This window comes from Petromyzon marinus, chromosome 17 (assembly GCF_048934315.1).
Source record: "Petromyzon marinus isolate PM22_M1 ecotype Great Lakes invasive population chromosome 17, UKy_Petmar_22M1.pri1.0, whole genome shotgun sequence".
NCBI classification, from domain to species: domain Eukaryota; kingdom Metazoa; phylum Chordata; class Hyperoartia; order Petromyzontiformes; family Petromyzontidae; genus Petromyzon; species Petromyzon marinus.
Window position 1 is genome coordinate 8,618,696 of NC_133683.1, and position 16,707 is coordinate 8,635,402.

Genomic DNA, 16,707 nt, shown 5'->3' on the forward strand with positions numbered 1-16,707 from the left:
TCTGTCCAAGGTGCTTTACAATGATTAAATTGTACATCAGATGATAGTGATTAAAATAAAAAGTGGGGTTATTAAAAGTGGTGGTGTAGTTATGGTCACGGTTAGGAGGACAGGTGGGAGTGGTTAAGGAGGGATTGGGGTAGTGGCAGGGTTTGGAGAAGAGGTAGTAATAAGGGTTGGGGTAGTGATAGGGGTTGGGATAGTGCTACGGGGTTGGGGTAGTGATAGGGGCAGTGATAAGGGTAGTGTAGGGGTAGGCTTGATCATAGCTGGGGGGCCGGGGCAGGGAGTAGCAGTAGGACAGGCAAGGGAGAATGGACTGGTCTTAAGGGAGGAGTGGAAGCAGGTCAGTGAAGATTGTTTTCTGTGCAGTGGAAAGCAACCTGGCGCCTCAGAAGCTGTGCAGGCTCTAGGGCACAGCTCCGGCACGACTCAGTTGTGCAGTGGGAAAAAGAGGTATTGTAGTAACATCCTGCCACCGGGGTTGCGCTTCGGAGTGTGGAAGGTCGCTCGCTCGCTCACCTTGAAGACCCCAGATGCCTCCTGCTCATCCACCACGGCCCTCTTCAGCACCTGGTTCTGTGCCCGAAGCTGGAGGCAGAAAAATGAGAATTGTTCTAGGCCATCATAAAATATTTACGGATGATGGACCGCTGTAAATAACTGTGCATGCGGCTTTTCCATCACTGAAATATATACTCACATTTCAAGTTTAAATCTAGTATGTAAGACATTACAACAAACTCTCGATTATCTGTGCTAATGACGGGGAGGACGGCCGCGGATAAATAATAATCGCTGATAATCCAAAATAATATATTTTGCGTGGATCTATATGCCAAAAACCACTGATATAGGTATCAATTACCAATCGATGTCTGTGCTCAGTGATAACACTTTCCTGCTCCTGCGCAGAAGACTCGGCCCACGAAGTGGACAGCAGAGCCATGCCAATCAACATCAATCAAACTCCACCCACTGTTGTAAAGATATTTCAAATACTGTACTGTCGAGGCAGTCACGTGGTTTTCAAATTAACTGAAGCACACATTTGTTCGGTTTAAGAACGTGACTTGTAATAAACATTTACAAGAATAACAATTTATAACTGTTTTCAGATGATTCATTTGGGCTTCAGGGAAAATCAATGATTTATTAATTCACGTCAAAATCTTAGGTGTGTGGTTAATCTGAAAATCGTATAAAAAGCACGCGGATAATGGAGAATCTACCGTATTTGCCATTTATGTATATTATATGCACATTTTATAGGTAGGTTTCCACGACCAATACAGGCAGACATTGCTTAAACACGACCCCGTAGAATGCTGATTCAATACATCGCTTTGTCCTAGTGAACATTTTAATTTAATAAAACATCTACAAAGTGTTTATACGTGAGAACATGCTGCAACGCTGCTCGAGGAAGTGTACACACCCCCATCATTGGCTCAGCCAATGAGTGTGAAGTACACGCTTCACCAACCAGAACACCCCCCTGCCCCCCATGATTCTATTATTCGATGATCACAATTTGAACCTTATGGCGGGACCCCGGGGTCCCATAAGCCCCCGACTCTCGCATAAACTGCATTGCGACGTCATTTTATGTGTGTTGAAGGCGAACGATACGGCAATCTATTCCTCTCGACGAGCTCCACATGATGCGCTAATCAAAGTTTCAAAGTTTTGTTTCTTCTGTGCATTCGTCCTCGCTGCGCTTAGACTACAACAGAATGATCCGCGCCATGTGGGTCGTAGCGTTTATGTGCGCGGGTGGACGGAGTTGCCAAAAAATAATCAATTAATTACTCTTTTAACTTCCGTTTATTCGGGACCCCGGGGTCCTGCCATGAAGGTCATTTGTAGTCGTGATTAAATAAACGGAAAAAAAGATATCGATTTATATATTTTATACCCTTTGGGTCTTTCGGTAAAGTCATGTCGATTAAAAAATAATAGAAAATCACGATCGCAACACAAGCAATCGTTCTCAGGTGATATTTTTTCACCTGAGGACAATTTCTTGTGTTGCGATCGAAACGCCGTGATTTTTTTATTATTTACCGAAAGACCCAAAGAGTATGAATTCCTGCAGTCACAAAAGCTTTAAGTCAAGATTTATATATTTTATTAAATGTTATTCCAGTGCGTCGAGTCAGGTGACACCTCATGAGACCAAGATAGAGTATCAGGGTCTACCTAAAAGAAACCTCATCACAGAAATGTAGACTGAGGGCATGACCAAGCACATCACGGTTTTTGTATATAGGCCTTTTTCCAAAATATATTAATGATTTTGCCGATTTAAAAAATTAATAATAATCGATAAATAAATAAAACACTTTCAAAACCGCTACCTCCCACAAGCACCAAGCAGCTGGAGGTTGTAAAAATCAATTAAATAATAAACTCCGGGGTAAAAGGGGGGATACAGCCCCCCCTCCCCTCACACAACCGCCCGCAGGAGATAAGCAATAAAAAGTAATAAACCCCAAACCAAAGAGGAAGGGGGGGGAATTCCTCAAAGCCTCGCAGCTTCCAGGGCGGCGAAAACCGGACAGACAGGTTTTGGGTTATTTTTAATTAACAGAAAGTCCAAGAAAAACTCAACAACAAGAATAAGCTGACATTATAGGAATAATCTCGGGAAACATAAACCAAAATAATAATTCCATATGAACACTAACGTTATTCACCTTAAATTACATTACATCTTGCCGTTACATGACCTTACAAAAACCAAGGAATATGAATTACAACAGTCAAGAAACTTACCTCTAAAACTCAAGACATAAAAAATTAAAGTAAATAATAACTCAAGCATAACAGCACCGATGACCCTTGGAAATGCGTCGTGATGACAATGAATCACAAATCTTTGGAAACAAACCAAATAATATTTGTGCAATATTAAACCGATGGTTGTCCAGAAGAAATGAGGCGAAATAGGTCAAACTTACACAACCAAGATAAACAGTGTTCCATAAGAAAAGAGCCTCCCAACCGTCTCTTTGTCTTCCCGCAGCACGGGATAGCAAAAGAATGACGCCAGAGCGAGGGAAATTACTCTTTATTGCAGGGGCCATCTGTGCATCCACGGATGAAAATATGACTCAATAAATGACACACGCACACACACGGACACACGTACCCCCCCCCCCACAACGCAGAGCGAGATCAAAGGAATCCGGTCCTTTGTGAGAGAGCAGACGGAGTAAGCATCTGTTATTTTCCTCTCACAAGAGACGCGCAGAGGGGAGATTTTTCGGATATAAACAGCAACACGACACACACAATTGAGCTCGACAATTCAGCTCGACAAGGGACAGCTCGGCGAGCGACAGAAGAGGGCGGAAAGCAGCAGGCTCCGGGGTGGGCCCCGCAATCAACCGAGAATGGCGAGGCCTGCAGAGTAGTGATGTGTCACCGAGTGTGAGTTCAGAGCTGAAAGACGAAGTATCGCTAAAAGAGTTTTATTCTACATCGAGTGCCAGCTCCCAGCAGCAGCTGCAACCCGAGAGAAAGAGTGACGAGCGACGAAAGCAATCGCCCACTGCGGGAGAGCAGGCAGCAGGAGAGAGCGCGCAACCAGCGCAACCAGCTCCACCAAGCAACGGTGCCAGCTGACAGCAGACAAGCGTTGTGCCGACTCGGCTCATCCAGCAGGGAAAAAGAGCCTGACCAGCCGCCCGTGAGCAAGAGTGTCAGCGGACCAGCGGCGAGCGCGATCGAGCATCTTCAAGGACAAGCAATGTGCCGACGCAGCTACTCCAGCAGTGGAAAGAGCCTGTATCTGCCAGCGGACGGGCAGCTAAGCCGACGCCCCGAGCAAGAAAAAGCAACGAAGCCATTTGTATGACCCTCACCCACACCCTCATGACGCATCGCCCGGCGTCTGCTTTACGCAAAGTATTGAACAAGTGGCAAAGAAGACACACAACACGCATATCCGGACAAATAAGATTGTTCCAAAAAGTATCTTTGTGTTTCAAGAAGGGTTGCCATTCCAAGGTGGTGCATTAAATATCAACCGATCGTGAAGAACATTGCTGCCCATTGAGTTACATGGATACGGTCATTTAGAAGTATTTTAGTCGTTTTTTTCTTTTTAATTGCATAATCTTACAAACGAATTAATTGATAACTACTCTTGCCTTCGGGACATGTTTCTTTATTGCCTTTCATATGAATATGGTTGCATACATTTTTAATGACTTTTCCTCTCGCCGTGTATGCTCGCGTACTCTGAGGAATAATCGATTGTACTGTTACCCAGTTAACAAACGTTATCATTAAAGGTTAAATGTATGGATCAATGAGGGGAACATTTCCTGGAGTACTGTGTTGACAATTTCAAGCATGAGAATTCGCATATTAGAGTGTTAAGGTTTTGTTTAGAAATTTAAATTGCTTAACACAGAAGTGTTTGAGTGTTTCTTTCCTGAGTTCATGCGTAATAATCTTAATTATAAGAACTGTATCCTGCGGTGAGATTTGAATTTGGAGACCTGACATAAACACACTAATACATAATCAGTAAATGTTAAAGCGAGAATAATTGTATTATACCGATCGATAATACGAACCCTAGACAACGAAGCAAAGTTTAATCCAGCATACTTACAGCACACTTGCATAACTTCATACAATTCGTTGTCTTATCCTGATTGATGATATGACCCTCGTCAGCGAGACAGGGATTAATTATCATAACGGCATACATTAGCATAATCGCACACATTCACATACATTAATAAGATTAGGATAATTTATTACATAAATTAGCATAATCTAGGATAATTATGCGTTTTTTTAAATTTCATTTACATTTCATTATTTTCATCAATTTTTCATACCCGGCATATACAACAACGGACATCCTGGAGCTCTTCTCTGAAAATGAGGTGGATTGGGAGCGCAGCACCAGCTCTTACAACGCCCTCTCTGTTGTATATGAGCCTTTTCCAAAATTGATATTAACAATAATATTTGCCATTATATATATGTATTTTTTAACAAACGAAAAAAATAATCAATAAAACCCGTAAGCCAGGCACACGAAAAACCAGATGTCGGTCATAAACAGGCCATTAATAAATAAAGAAATAATACAACTCTCAAGGCGAGGATGTTAGCAGCTATCTGCGAAGATCTCCAGATGAACAAGAGTTTAATGTGCCCTAAAGGAGGTCACGCAGAGGGAAGTCCTCCGCAAGCCAGAAATGAGGACGCCCACGGGTTAAACCATTTTTTTTATTAAAACAACGGTTAAAATTTTAAATGCAATAACAAGAATAAGCTAAAGTTAGCGGTCCTCGCGCTCACTCCAATTAAGACCAGGCCACCAGATACATCAGTGAATTATTATCCAATAATTAATTCGCTATCAAATGATTTTCACCTTTAATACTTTTACTGTTAAAACAAAGCTTGGAGACAAAATACAGAGTCACATCAAAGGTTTTCGAGAAGGAATGAGACAACGGGCAAACTTACGAAAGAGTTTAAACAATATTCCAAGCAACCCCGACCACCTTTGTCTCTCTCACAGCGCGGAGAAGCAGGAATTACACCTTATCACAAGGGGCCATCTGGAAAAGCCAGCCGGGTTTGATGAGGAGACACACCCCACCCCACACACGGCAACCAGGCAAACAAGTTTTAAAGAAAATTGCAATATAACATTAATAATAACGTTAAACGATATTCCATTATAGAACCTTACAGAACCAAGGGATATGGATTCCAACAATCTGGAAACGGACCTCTTAAACTCAAGATGAAAATTATTTTTATTTCTAATAACTCCATCATATCAATGCGAACCTCGGTAAACCGAGAGGGGTGTCGGGAGGACGTAGTTACAAACACGAGTCTTGGCGAACATGGGACCAAATGGTATTTGAGAAATATAAAGCCGAAAGTATAAAGAGATAGGTGCTCCCGACCACCTTTGTCTCTCCCGCAGAGCGCGAGAGAGGAATTTCACGCCAGGGCAAACAGATCGTTATCGCAGGAGCCATCTGTGCACACACACAAACTCACACACAGACCACGCCCCCCCCCCCCTTTTTCCACTGCGTGGAGAGAATTGTCTTTGAATATAACGGTCAGCTGCATTTTCAAAAGTACAGTGAAGTTAAGTTAAGAGTCAAGACAGATCAGCGAGTCAAGACGTCCACAGGACGAGCAGTCGCATGGAGCGGCTGGCTCCGAGCCTCGCTGAGTAGCGAGGATCGCTGAGTCGCCATGTATCAACAAAAGTGAGTCATACAGCAGTGGAGGAAACCTGCTGTCAGCGAACCAGCACGGGCGCGTTCGCGCACTTCAACAGAGAGAGCACGTGCGACTCAATTCACTCAACTGAAGAAAAAGCTTGGCCAGCCGCCAACAAAGTATCAGCGAATCAGCGCTGAGAGCGCTCGAGCATCTCCACAGAGAAAGCACGTGCAACGTGGCTCAACCAGCAGCGGAAAAGCACGAGCAGCCGCCAACAACTTCAGCAAACCAGTGACCAAGCGTGTGCGACTTGAGTCATACAGCAGTGGAGGAAACCTGCTGTCAGAGAGCCGCCAACAACCTCAACAAAGAGAGCGCGTGCGACTCGGCTCACTCAGTAGAAGAAAAACTTGACCTGTCGCCCGCGAGCGCAGCGTCAGATACTACAGCAGTGGAAAGAGCGCGCACCGGCGCAGCTCATCCAGCAGTGGAGGAAACTGCTGTCAGCGAATCAGCACGGGCGCGTTCGCGCATCTTCAAGGAGAAAGAGCGCGGCCAGCAACGCCAAGCAAGAGCGTGCAGCAGCTCAGCCAGCAGTGGAGAGAAACTGCTATCAGCGAACCAGCACGGGCGCGTTCGCGCATCTTCAAGGAGAGGGAGCGCGCGCCACCAGCGTGCCATCAGCACCAGCACCAGCGCGTGCCAACAGCGCGCCACCAGCGTGCCACCAGCAACAGCGCGTGCCAACAGCGCACCACCAGCGTGCCACCAGCACCAGCACCAGCGCGTGCCAACAGCGTACCAACAGCGTGCCACCAGCGTGCTACAGCGCGCAACTTCGCGTCACCAGGGCTGAGAGGGAAGCGGCCCCGCACTCAACACCCATCGGCGCGACGACGGCGAGCGTCGTGCTGACTCATCCAGCCAGCGGTGGACAGAAACTGGCAGTCGTTCGTATACCCCTCCCCCACACTCCCTCCTCACTCCCCCACCGCTACACAACGAACAAACATTTTTTTTTACAAGGAAATCAACCTAGGCGTTTGCTCAACGCAAGAAATCAACAACCCTCCCATTAAACATACAAGACTCATGATAACTGCGTCAACTATTAGCTGATAACGAAAAACATCGCCACCCATTGAGTTACGTTGATGAGGCAATCAGAATTATTTCAGTCGAACGCTTTAATTGCATGATCGTTGATGAATCAATGAACGAACATCAACCGTGGTACTGTGCTGACGATTTCAAGCATAATAATTTCGCATATCAGAATGTGTTAAGGATTGGATACGAATCAAAGACCGAGTGCCGTGTTGTGTAATCATTCAAGAATACGAGTTTGCATATTATAAGGTCAAGGTTTTGATAGAATAGTTCGCATGTTTTTAATCTCTCTCTCAACAACCGATCGATTGCTTTACGCGTCGGGAATTAACCACAGGTGCCGCTATCGAGGTGAAACAACGCAATCGTGATGGTATCATGTTAACGCTGTGTTGAAATTCCAACATCCCGAGATTAAGTTTTCATATTATCCAAAAATTAAAGTTAGCTAGAAAATAAAATTGTACAAAGCAGAAGGTTTGTGTGTGATTCTTCCTGAAATTCTGCATAATATTGTTCTGCGTATGAGATCTGAATCCTGGGGACCTATCATAAGCACACTATCACCACACATAATCCGTAACACACATATTTCATAATATTCAATCGAGAGCAATCGTATCCTTATCGATAATACGGAATTAAAGAGCAAAGTCGAATCGACTCTCTCTCATTCACGCTCACAACGCCTGCGTCACTGCATACGATTAATCACGTTGTTCCAATTCATAACACAATCCTCACCGAGACTCGACTTGCATTATCATAACCACGCCCACTCGCATAAATTAATACGATTAGCTCTCGAATCAGCATAATTTATGCACATAATTACACCAATTAACATAATTTCGGACAAATTATGCGAATTTCTAATTTCATTAAATTTTCATTATTTTCATCAATTTTCATAACACCTATATATACAATATTCTCCCACCGCTGCCTTGTAGGAACATAGTAGAATGCACTCACGAGTACAGTGCCATAATACTTTAAATACAGTTTTTTGTATTTATGAAATGTTTACCATCTGTATTGGTGTGATTAGCTATTTTACCGATACCCCAATGAAGCCCTTATATATTGCTCATATGAAAGAAATAAAAGCTGTTGTGAATGCACCCCCCCCCCCCCCATGTATATAATGGTACGATGACCTCTTATAGAGCAAATTCGATTCGCGCTAGCCTCTCCAGGAACGCATCCTGAGCGTGAAGTGAGGTCTGCCTGTATTATGATTGATAATTAGTTTATTCTGGATAAGATCGCGTGGGCATGTTAGTCTTTAACTATAACCCTCCACCGCGTAAATGAGTTAAGTTGTCACACAGTCAAATATGCAAATGAATGTGTTCACGCATGAAACCGGAATGTTGATATAATTATATGTACCTTCTTGGTTCTTTCGGTAAAGTCACGTAGAATGGAAATAAAACAATAAAAATAAAACATAATAAAATAAAATTCTCACGACGTTTCGGCCACAACACAAGTTAACTTCTTTAGGTAAAGGATCATAACTGTCGGGACGACAGCGCTTCAATGAACGCTAAGATTCGCAGCGTCTTTTAGGCTAGGTGGGAGAAGTAAAGCGCCTTGACAAAGGAGCTTACATAGCATTGAAATAGCTGTGTTAAAGTCAGTTAAGATTTATTTGCGAGCCAGATGCAGTCATCAAAAGAGCCACATCTGGCTCGCGAGCCATAGGTTGCCGACCCCTGGGGTAGTGTATAGTAACGCATTGTATAACGCATTGTATAATTCAAGGGTGGGTTTGTCTATGGCAGTGTATATTACGGTGTATAGTCGTGTAAAGTAGAAAAAAGTTTAGTTGGAGACATATCATTATAATGCATGTTAGAGCTTACATTGGGCTGTGTATACGATATTATACAATGTAGTTTTGATTGGAAGGTATAACATTGCAATGTATAGTAGTCTAGTTTATAACATAGTTGTAACGCAACACAGGACAGAGCAGCGCAACGTGGCTGTTTCTCCCCCCTCCTCCGTTCCGAGCATAGATGGACTTGTCCGTCTGAACAAAACTAGTCGTTTTCCGTGTTGCTAACATTGAAAAGAAAAAAAAAACGCCACCCATTTTTTCGCCATATGGCATTGTAATGTATAACGACTTATTGTTCGGAGCTCAGCTGATTGGAGAGTATATAGAGTTTATTGATAACATTGATGTGGTTTATATTTTAGTTTTTTATTAGTTTACTAGATGGTATTCATTATATAGTGTAGTGTATACCCAGTTACTTTATGTTAATAAATAGCTCAACTTATTGAAGAATATATTGAGTACATTTATTATATTGATGTAGTTTATACTTAGTTTTTTTCACATCAGTTTATTGTATGATAGTTGGGTAGTTGCAGTCCTTTAGCGTCCACTTACTAAATGCCTCTGTTGATATGTAAACTTTGACTTTAACATAGCTATTTCCGTGACCAGTCACATGCTAATCCCTCACATTAACATCATGCTAATCTCCCAGTTACATGCTAATTTCTGACTTTAACACCCTGCTGATCCAACACTTTAACACAGCTATTTCAATGCTAAAATTCTCCTGTTTGATATGTAAACTCCTTTGTCAAGGCGCTTTACTTCTCCCACCTAGCTTAAAAGACGCTATGAATCTTAGCAGCGTTCAATGAAGCGCTGTCGTCCCGACAGTTCTGTTGCTTCACCTGAAGAAGGCTACTTGTGTTGTGGCCGAAACATCGTGAGAATTTTATTTTATTATGTTTCATTTTTATTATTTTATTTCCATTCTACGTGACTTTACCGAAATAACCAAGAAGATGAATCCCTGCAGTCACGAAAGCTTTAAATCGAAAAATTATATGTATGTATAATTTATTAAATAATGGTTATCATCTATAAAATTATACCACTTTACAGTGTCAAATTGTCAACATTTTGCTTGCTTTTCAACATTCCAGTTTGCTGAAACATCAAATAAATTGGAACATTTGCCTACATAACAACATGATTCTATTGACCCCATTGGGTGGTGAGGAGAGGTGAACTGTTATACATCTACAAATGGCTCCATGTCATTTCAGCTCAATGTGGGGCTTTTTTTTACAGAACTGAGATTAATTTTCACTTTGACAATTCAGGCTTGAAGTCATGATAAGTGACATATATGGCAACAATAATTTTGTTATTTTTTTGCCATTCAGAAGAAAATGTTTCTTGCTTCGCATGGTCCTTAATGTACACTCTCAGGCAAATGAGAACATGCTTTGGTTAATTTACTAACACAAATGCAAATCTTAAGAGTACAGCAATGAAATCCAAGTTACAATAACTCACGGCTCAAATGAGCATGGGCTACTGCTAATCTTCAACGATGGCCCTTCGCGAGCGATGGAAATTTCATGTGCCCATGGTAGGGCCAGTATCCCCAGTGGGACGACCACAGTTGACTTTTTATTAAACTAAGAGGGATGTCAGGTCGAGGCGATCCATGACTGCTACTTAAAAGCTCTCAACGTGCGAGTGTAGCTCTCCTACGACACAATGCCACTGCGCCGCTGAGCGCCAATTCCTTTTTAACATCACGTGACAAGCTGCAGAGACTTGAAGTGTGTCTTACAAGAGTGATGCAGACATCAAAGACCGAAGAACTGCTGAATGAGCTGTCTAAACATTCATTACAAAAGCATTTCCCTTTAACTGGGTCCCAAAGTCCAATCTGTAAACCATTCACGTTTTTTAACTGTTCTGCTAGCAAGTGTATATACTCCGGACTCGGACCACGTCGTCATGAGATAATGCCGACGTGGACATCGTATGACCGAGCAGACAGCGATGACTTGAAGACAGTGACGACGTGAAGACAGCGCCGACGTGAAGACAGCTACGACGTGAAGACAGCTACGAAGTGAAGACAGCTACGACGTGAAGACAGCTACGACATGAAGACAGCTACGACGTGAAGACAGCGACGACGGTCCGAGTCCCTCTCCGCAAGCTCCGAACATCCCTTCTTGCCCTGCTTTTATCCTCTGGGGGAATTTTCCCAGCTGTCTCTTTTGGACACTCTGGGGAATTTCCCAACCAAGATTCTCCAGACTTGCTGGCGCCTTCTCTTTGCATCCAGCCACACTCTGGGGAATTTCCCAACCAAGGATCTCTGGGGAATTACCCTACCAAGGCCCTCCAGACTTGCTGGCACCTTTTCTTTGCATCTAGCATCGCTGACACCCTGTCTTCACCTCGAGACTTACTGACAGTCTTTACATCACCCCCCCCCCACCTCTTAAAAAAATTTAGCCATCTTGGCTAGTAACCATTTTTAGTGGAACCGTGCGTTAGGGCAGAACTCTAGTAAGGAATTTTGTAATCGGACATGTGATGATCGCGAACTCAACAGGCTATTTTAAGGGGTGAGTAGTGTGACCCCACTCACCCAGTAACAGCAACACATTTAACAACAAAACATCCGCACGTGGCTCAAGGGGGAGATCTTGAATGTCCCTGGGTTGGTTTTGGGCCTACTAGCGCATCCTTGCGCACTTTGAGCGGGTTCTCGATGCCGTTCCCTTGTCTTTTGCAGAATATTGTGTCGTCCCGGGTGTTAAGGGTTCGCCTAACCGCCTTGGGGGGGGGTGGGCCCATCCCCGGCGTCCTTTGACGAACTCCGGTCCCTTGCATGTGATGGATTCTTGGGACACCCCGGGTATTAGAGGCGTGGAAACTCTGGGCGGCACAACATTCCTTTGGCGTGCAGTTTCTGTAGCTAAGCGCCCCGGCACGTCGGACACACCAGACATCAGCCGTACAGGACATGGAGATGAGCTATATGGGTATGCATGTACATAAGGTTTGAGACGTGACGGGTGGATAAAGCAGAGGCGACGCACTGTCTGTATTCGTACACACAGCGGCCTTTTCACCTCTATGACCTCCACTGGACCTTGCCATGGGCGGTGCAACTTAGAGGACGCACCCGGCGGTACCTGTGGGCAATGTAACCATGCCCTCTCCCCGACCGCCCATGGAAGCACGTGTTCCCACCACACGGTGTTCTTTTCATTAACGGCTTGCGCTCTGGCAGTGTTTTGCCTGGCTGCCTCGCGCACCTCTGACACACGACTCAGCGTAACGTGCATTGGCCCGGAAATGGATGTTTTATTCTTCTTCCCTGAGACTGTACCCAATTGAGTTTCTATAGTTGCTTCATTCTCCCGGCCATACATAAGAAGAAACTAGGAGAATCCCATAGAGGCATGTGGGGCCATTTGATATGCTGCGACAACTCCCTGAAAATGCAAGTCCAAATCTGTTTGTGCCTCATTTACCACTTGGCAAAGCATAGATGTTAGAGTTATGTGCAAGCTTTCCACCATCTCATCCGTTTGAGGATGGTATGGTGATGTTTGATCTTTTTTGTGCCTAGTGCCTCACACACTTTGCGCAGCAGTTTGGATGGAAAATTTCACCCCTGGTCAGTGAGAAGCTGCTTAGGGGCACCCTTGTCCAAAACGTAGCCGTGGAGGAATGCCTCTGTGATGGATGCGGCTGTTTGGTCCGGCAGCGGCCAAGCCAAAGGCCAGCAGGTAAAATATTCTACTACAACCAATAGAAACTTGTTTCCCTTTGTGTACACGGAAATGGTCCCAGGATGTCTAGTGCCACCATTTCATTGATTCGGGTTACGGTGGTGGATTGTAACGGGGTCTGAGATTTTTTCAATGGGGGTTTCAGCTTGCACATTCTGTGCAACCCGCCACAATATGGTGGACATCATTTGACATCCCCAACCAAAAAAAGTCCCGTTGTAAGGTTAGGAGTGTTTTCTGGCTGCCGAGGTGCAACAGCTTAATTTTGTGTAATTAACCTCGGCCCTTTCATCCACTTTGCGTATGATGTCCCCTCCAGCGGACTCGGCAGCCTCGCAACCTACAGCCGTCGCGTGAGCCAGCACCGTACCCGCCTGAACCACCACGGGTCTCATTCCTACATTGAGGACCTGTAAAAATGGCACCTGGTTCACCCGTAAAATCATCTGCGCCCCCACCAGCATGAGACCCCGGGTCGCTGTGTTTGAAGAAGGAGCACTCCCACCTCAGGGTCAGTCAATTTAAGGCAGTTGCGGTATCGTAGAAGGACTAACATTTGCGTGCCTGGCGGAATCTCTATTGATTCCTTTACCAAGGCCACAATGGAACCATTCGCAACCTGACTTTAAGCTGGGGAGTTCAGAAAAAATAATCGCTGTCCTGACGGCATTTTGATACATCCGAAATACGTCAATTTTTAGGGGCATTTTACTAAAAAAATCAGTACCAAAGATACATGGTACTGCCAGTGCTTTGGAAATCAATACAGGTCCCGTAATTTCCAATTCCCCAATCTTTACACGAGCTTATACCTGGCCCACGATTCCCATGCTCCCTCCGTTAGCCCCAATATACCCATTTCTTACTGGTGTAACGCAACAGTTCCCTGATGGCAACGTGTCAAAAATTATTAGTGAGATGATAGTGGCTGATGCCCCATGTCTATTAACACGCGTACCTCCACCCCCTCGATGTAGCCAGCCACTGCCGATGTGCCGGCCAACCCCGCCACAACCCGTCGAGCCAACTTGCTCCATTGGGTGCTCGAATGTGGCCAGCCGTCTAGAGTCAGCACTTGCTGTACCTCGTCGATGGCTAAAGGATGAGGGATGTAAATGACGTTCGAACTCTGCAACGTAGATGCGTGAGGTGGTTCGGGCCGGATGTCTGGTGTGTCACGACTTGCCTGCTTGGGGATGTGTAGCGGACGTCGGCGGAAGGTTGGATGTAGGTGACGCTGCAGTTGGTCGGGCGTCGCTCCGGCATCCTCGGGCGATGTGTCCAGGCTGACCACATCTGAAGCAGGTGATGGCAGATCTCTGCTGCGGGGGTGGGGAGTCGCCTCTCCCCTAGGCCCCCAATCGAGGCCGCCGCGAGGTCTCCCCCTGCCGCTGAACCCAGCCTTCTACTGCCATAGTCCCTTCCCTCTCCAGCTCCGGATCCTGCTGCGACGTCGTGTGGTTGCTCCTGCCCGATCGGGCGGTCGAGGCACCGTTCAACAGGGGCTTACCTGCCCAGGCTACTACCCGAGGCCACCGGTTCATGCTGTATTGAGCTTGCAGGCACCTGGCCACCCATAGGGATGTCTGCGCTTCTTCATCAACGACAGGCAGCACCATCTCCATCTCATGTGCCAAAACCAGCAATTTCTCCATCATTAGCGAGTCCAGTGTGGCCAGATCCATAAGCGGATAGGCCGCCTGCCCAAGTGCCATCAAAGTGCTGCGGTAAGCAAGGGGCATTTCAGCCTCCCTCTGCCTCCATTGCAGGAACTTCTGCCGCGTGTTGACAGGTGGCTCAAAGACGGCCGCCATCTCCCTGTAGGCCCGTTGAATTGTGGCGCTCGACTAGACTGGAATGGTTCGGAATGCCGCAAGAGCGTCGTCATCGAGGGCCTTTGGTAGGACCCGCAGAGCCTCCTCTTCCGTCAACCCTACGGACTGGTAGGCCGCCTCAAAACGGTGAGTAAAAGCAGCCCAGCCCCTGCCCCCACCCACAGCGACTAATTCTTTGACAGGGGGCAGCAATCGCGGCCGATCTGACGCGCTCTCTTGCGTCCTCGGAGCCGGCTCGGTTGCTCCCCGGGACGCTGTTGCCATGGCGGCCGATTGTCGCGTCGTGTCAGTTGCAGGAGTAATGGCGGCCGGTTGCTGCGTCGCATCTGTCGCAGAAAAAATGGCCGCCGGTTCCTGCGTCGTGGTAGAAATGGCTGCCACTTCCTGCATCGCATACGCCGCGGTCGTGGCGGCATTTGTGGTCGGCGATCGCACTGGCTCCGCCGCAGCGTCGTGGCTGGTGATCGTGCGGGCTCTTCAGTCGCGTATCGTCCCACGCTCTCCACGGCCCCCCTGCTCGCCGCCGTCGCGGCCAGCTGCAGTGAGAGCTGCGCGACGGGCATGAGGAGCAAGTCGAGCCATTCTGCAACCTCCTGCCACCCCTCCGTGGCTTGTGGTTGCATGGCGTCCGGCTCCGTCTTCTCCCGCCATTCCCGATCGTTCCAGGGTTTTGTTGACCAGAATCCCGGTTCCTAGGGCTGCTTGGAGGGGGCCTTCTTCAACTTCCTCTCCTTCGTCCGAAGTTGCACCCGGTGGGTTTTTTTCTTCTGCCGCATCTTAACATTTAATTCTTGCCACTCGTGACACCAGTTGTAATGACTCCGGACTCGAACTTTAGAGGTTTCTTTTATTGCAAGTAACGTAGCTTAGAACCACGTCGTCATGAGATAATGCCGACACGGAGGATCGTATGACCGAGCAGACAGCGATGAATTGAAGAGAGTGATGACGTGAAGACAGCGCCGACGTGAAGACAGCTACAATGTGAAGACAGCAATGACAGCCCGAGTCCCTCACCGCAGGCCCCGAACATCCCTTCTAGCCCTGCTTTTATCCTCGTGGATTCTCTGGGGGAATTTCCCCAGCTGTCTCTCTTGGACACTCTGGGGAATTCCTAACCAAGATCCTCCAGACTTGCTGGCGCCTTCTCTTTACATCCAGCCACACTCTGGGGAATTTCCCAACCAAGGACCTCTGGGGAATTTCCCAACCAAGACCCTCCAGCCTCGCTGACACCCTGTCTTCACCTCGAGACTTACTGACACAGTCTTTACACAAGGAACAGTCACTTGCTGTTTAAAGTGCCACGTGTCTCTCTTAGATACTTTTTTTGTAATTTTCCCCCAATGTTATCCCCCGTTGTGCTATTGAGATCATCTCACGAGGCCAAGCATCCATTTAGATCTCTTGCAGGGCAACGCCATCAACCAAAGTTTGTTAGAGAACAGCCCACAAAAGCAGATGTAACGGAACTTCCCCTGAGATCCCTTCATGTGACCTCTGGTTTACAAAGTTGAAGGTAGCAACTACATCCACTCGCTCTGTATGTGAGAGTAATATGTGGCACGTGAGTCAAACTGATATTTTTCTTCTCAGTTAGAAAAATGCAGAACCAAATTCAATGTGAAGGGATTTTTCTTTGTCTATGTCAACTCAATACGTTTGAGGAGCTGGTTTAATCACAGGCTGGTTGCCTGGATTCAAACCCAGAAGCTCAGCGGTGGCAGCTCAGTGCTGTGACCTCTGAGCAAATGTGGCCAACTACTCCTGAGTGTGACGACTATAAGAGAGAAAGTTAACACGGCTTCAGTGCAGCTACATTCATTGTTAAAGGTGTGCGTTTGTTATTTTAATGACACAAGTCAAAGTAAGAAGCCAGCAACAGTGGAAAAAAATGCGGATTCAAAGAAAAAAATGTGATGTTTAAAATAACTATACAGTAATACAATTACAA

General features: G+C 46.1%; 1 protein-coding gene across 4 annotated transcripts in view; it reads right to left on the bottom strand.

Annotated features, from left to right (window-relative positions):
* Positions 1-16,707, bottom strand: part of PPP1R21 (protein phosphatase 1 regulatory subunit 21) — a 102,974-nt gene that overhangs the window by 65,288 nt on the left and 20,979 nt on the right. For all 4 annotated transcript variants that reach the window (XM_076067588.1, XM_032956239.2, XM_032956237.2 and 1 more), the window contains one exon: positions 523-591. Coding sequence is in view for 3 of the 4 variants with exons in the window: in XM_032956239.2 (XP_032812130.2) it covers positions 523-591 (69 nt within the window). In the remaining variant the exon portion in view is untranslated. The remainder of the gene's footprint in view (positions 1-522; positions 592-16,707) is intronic.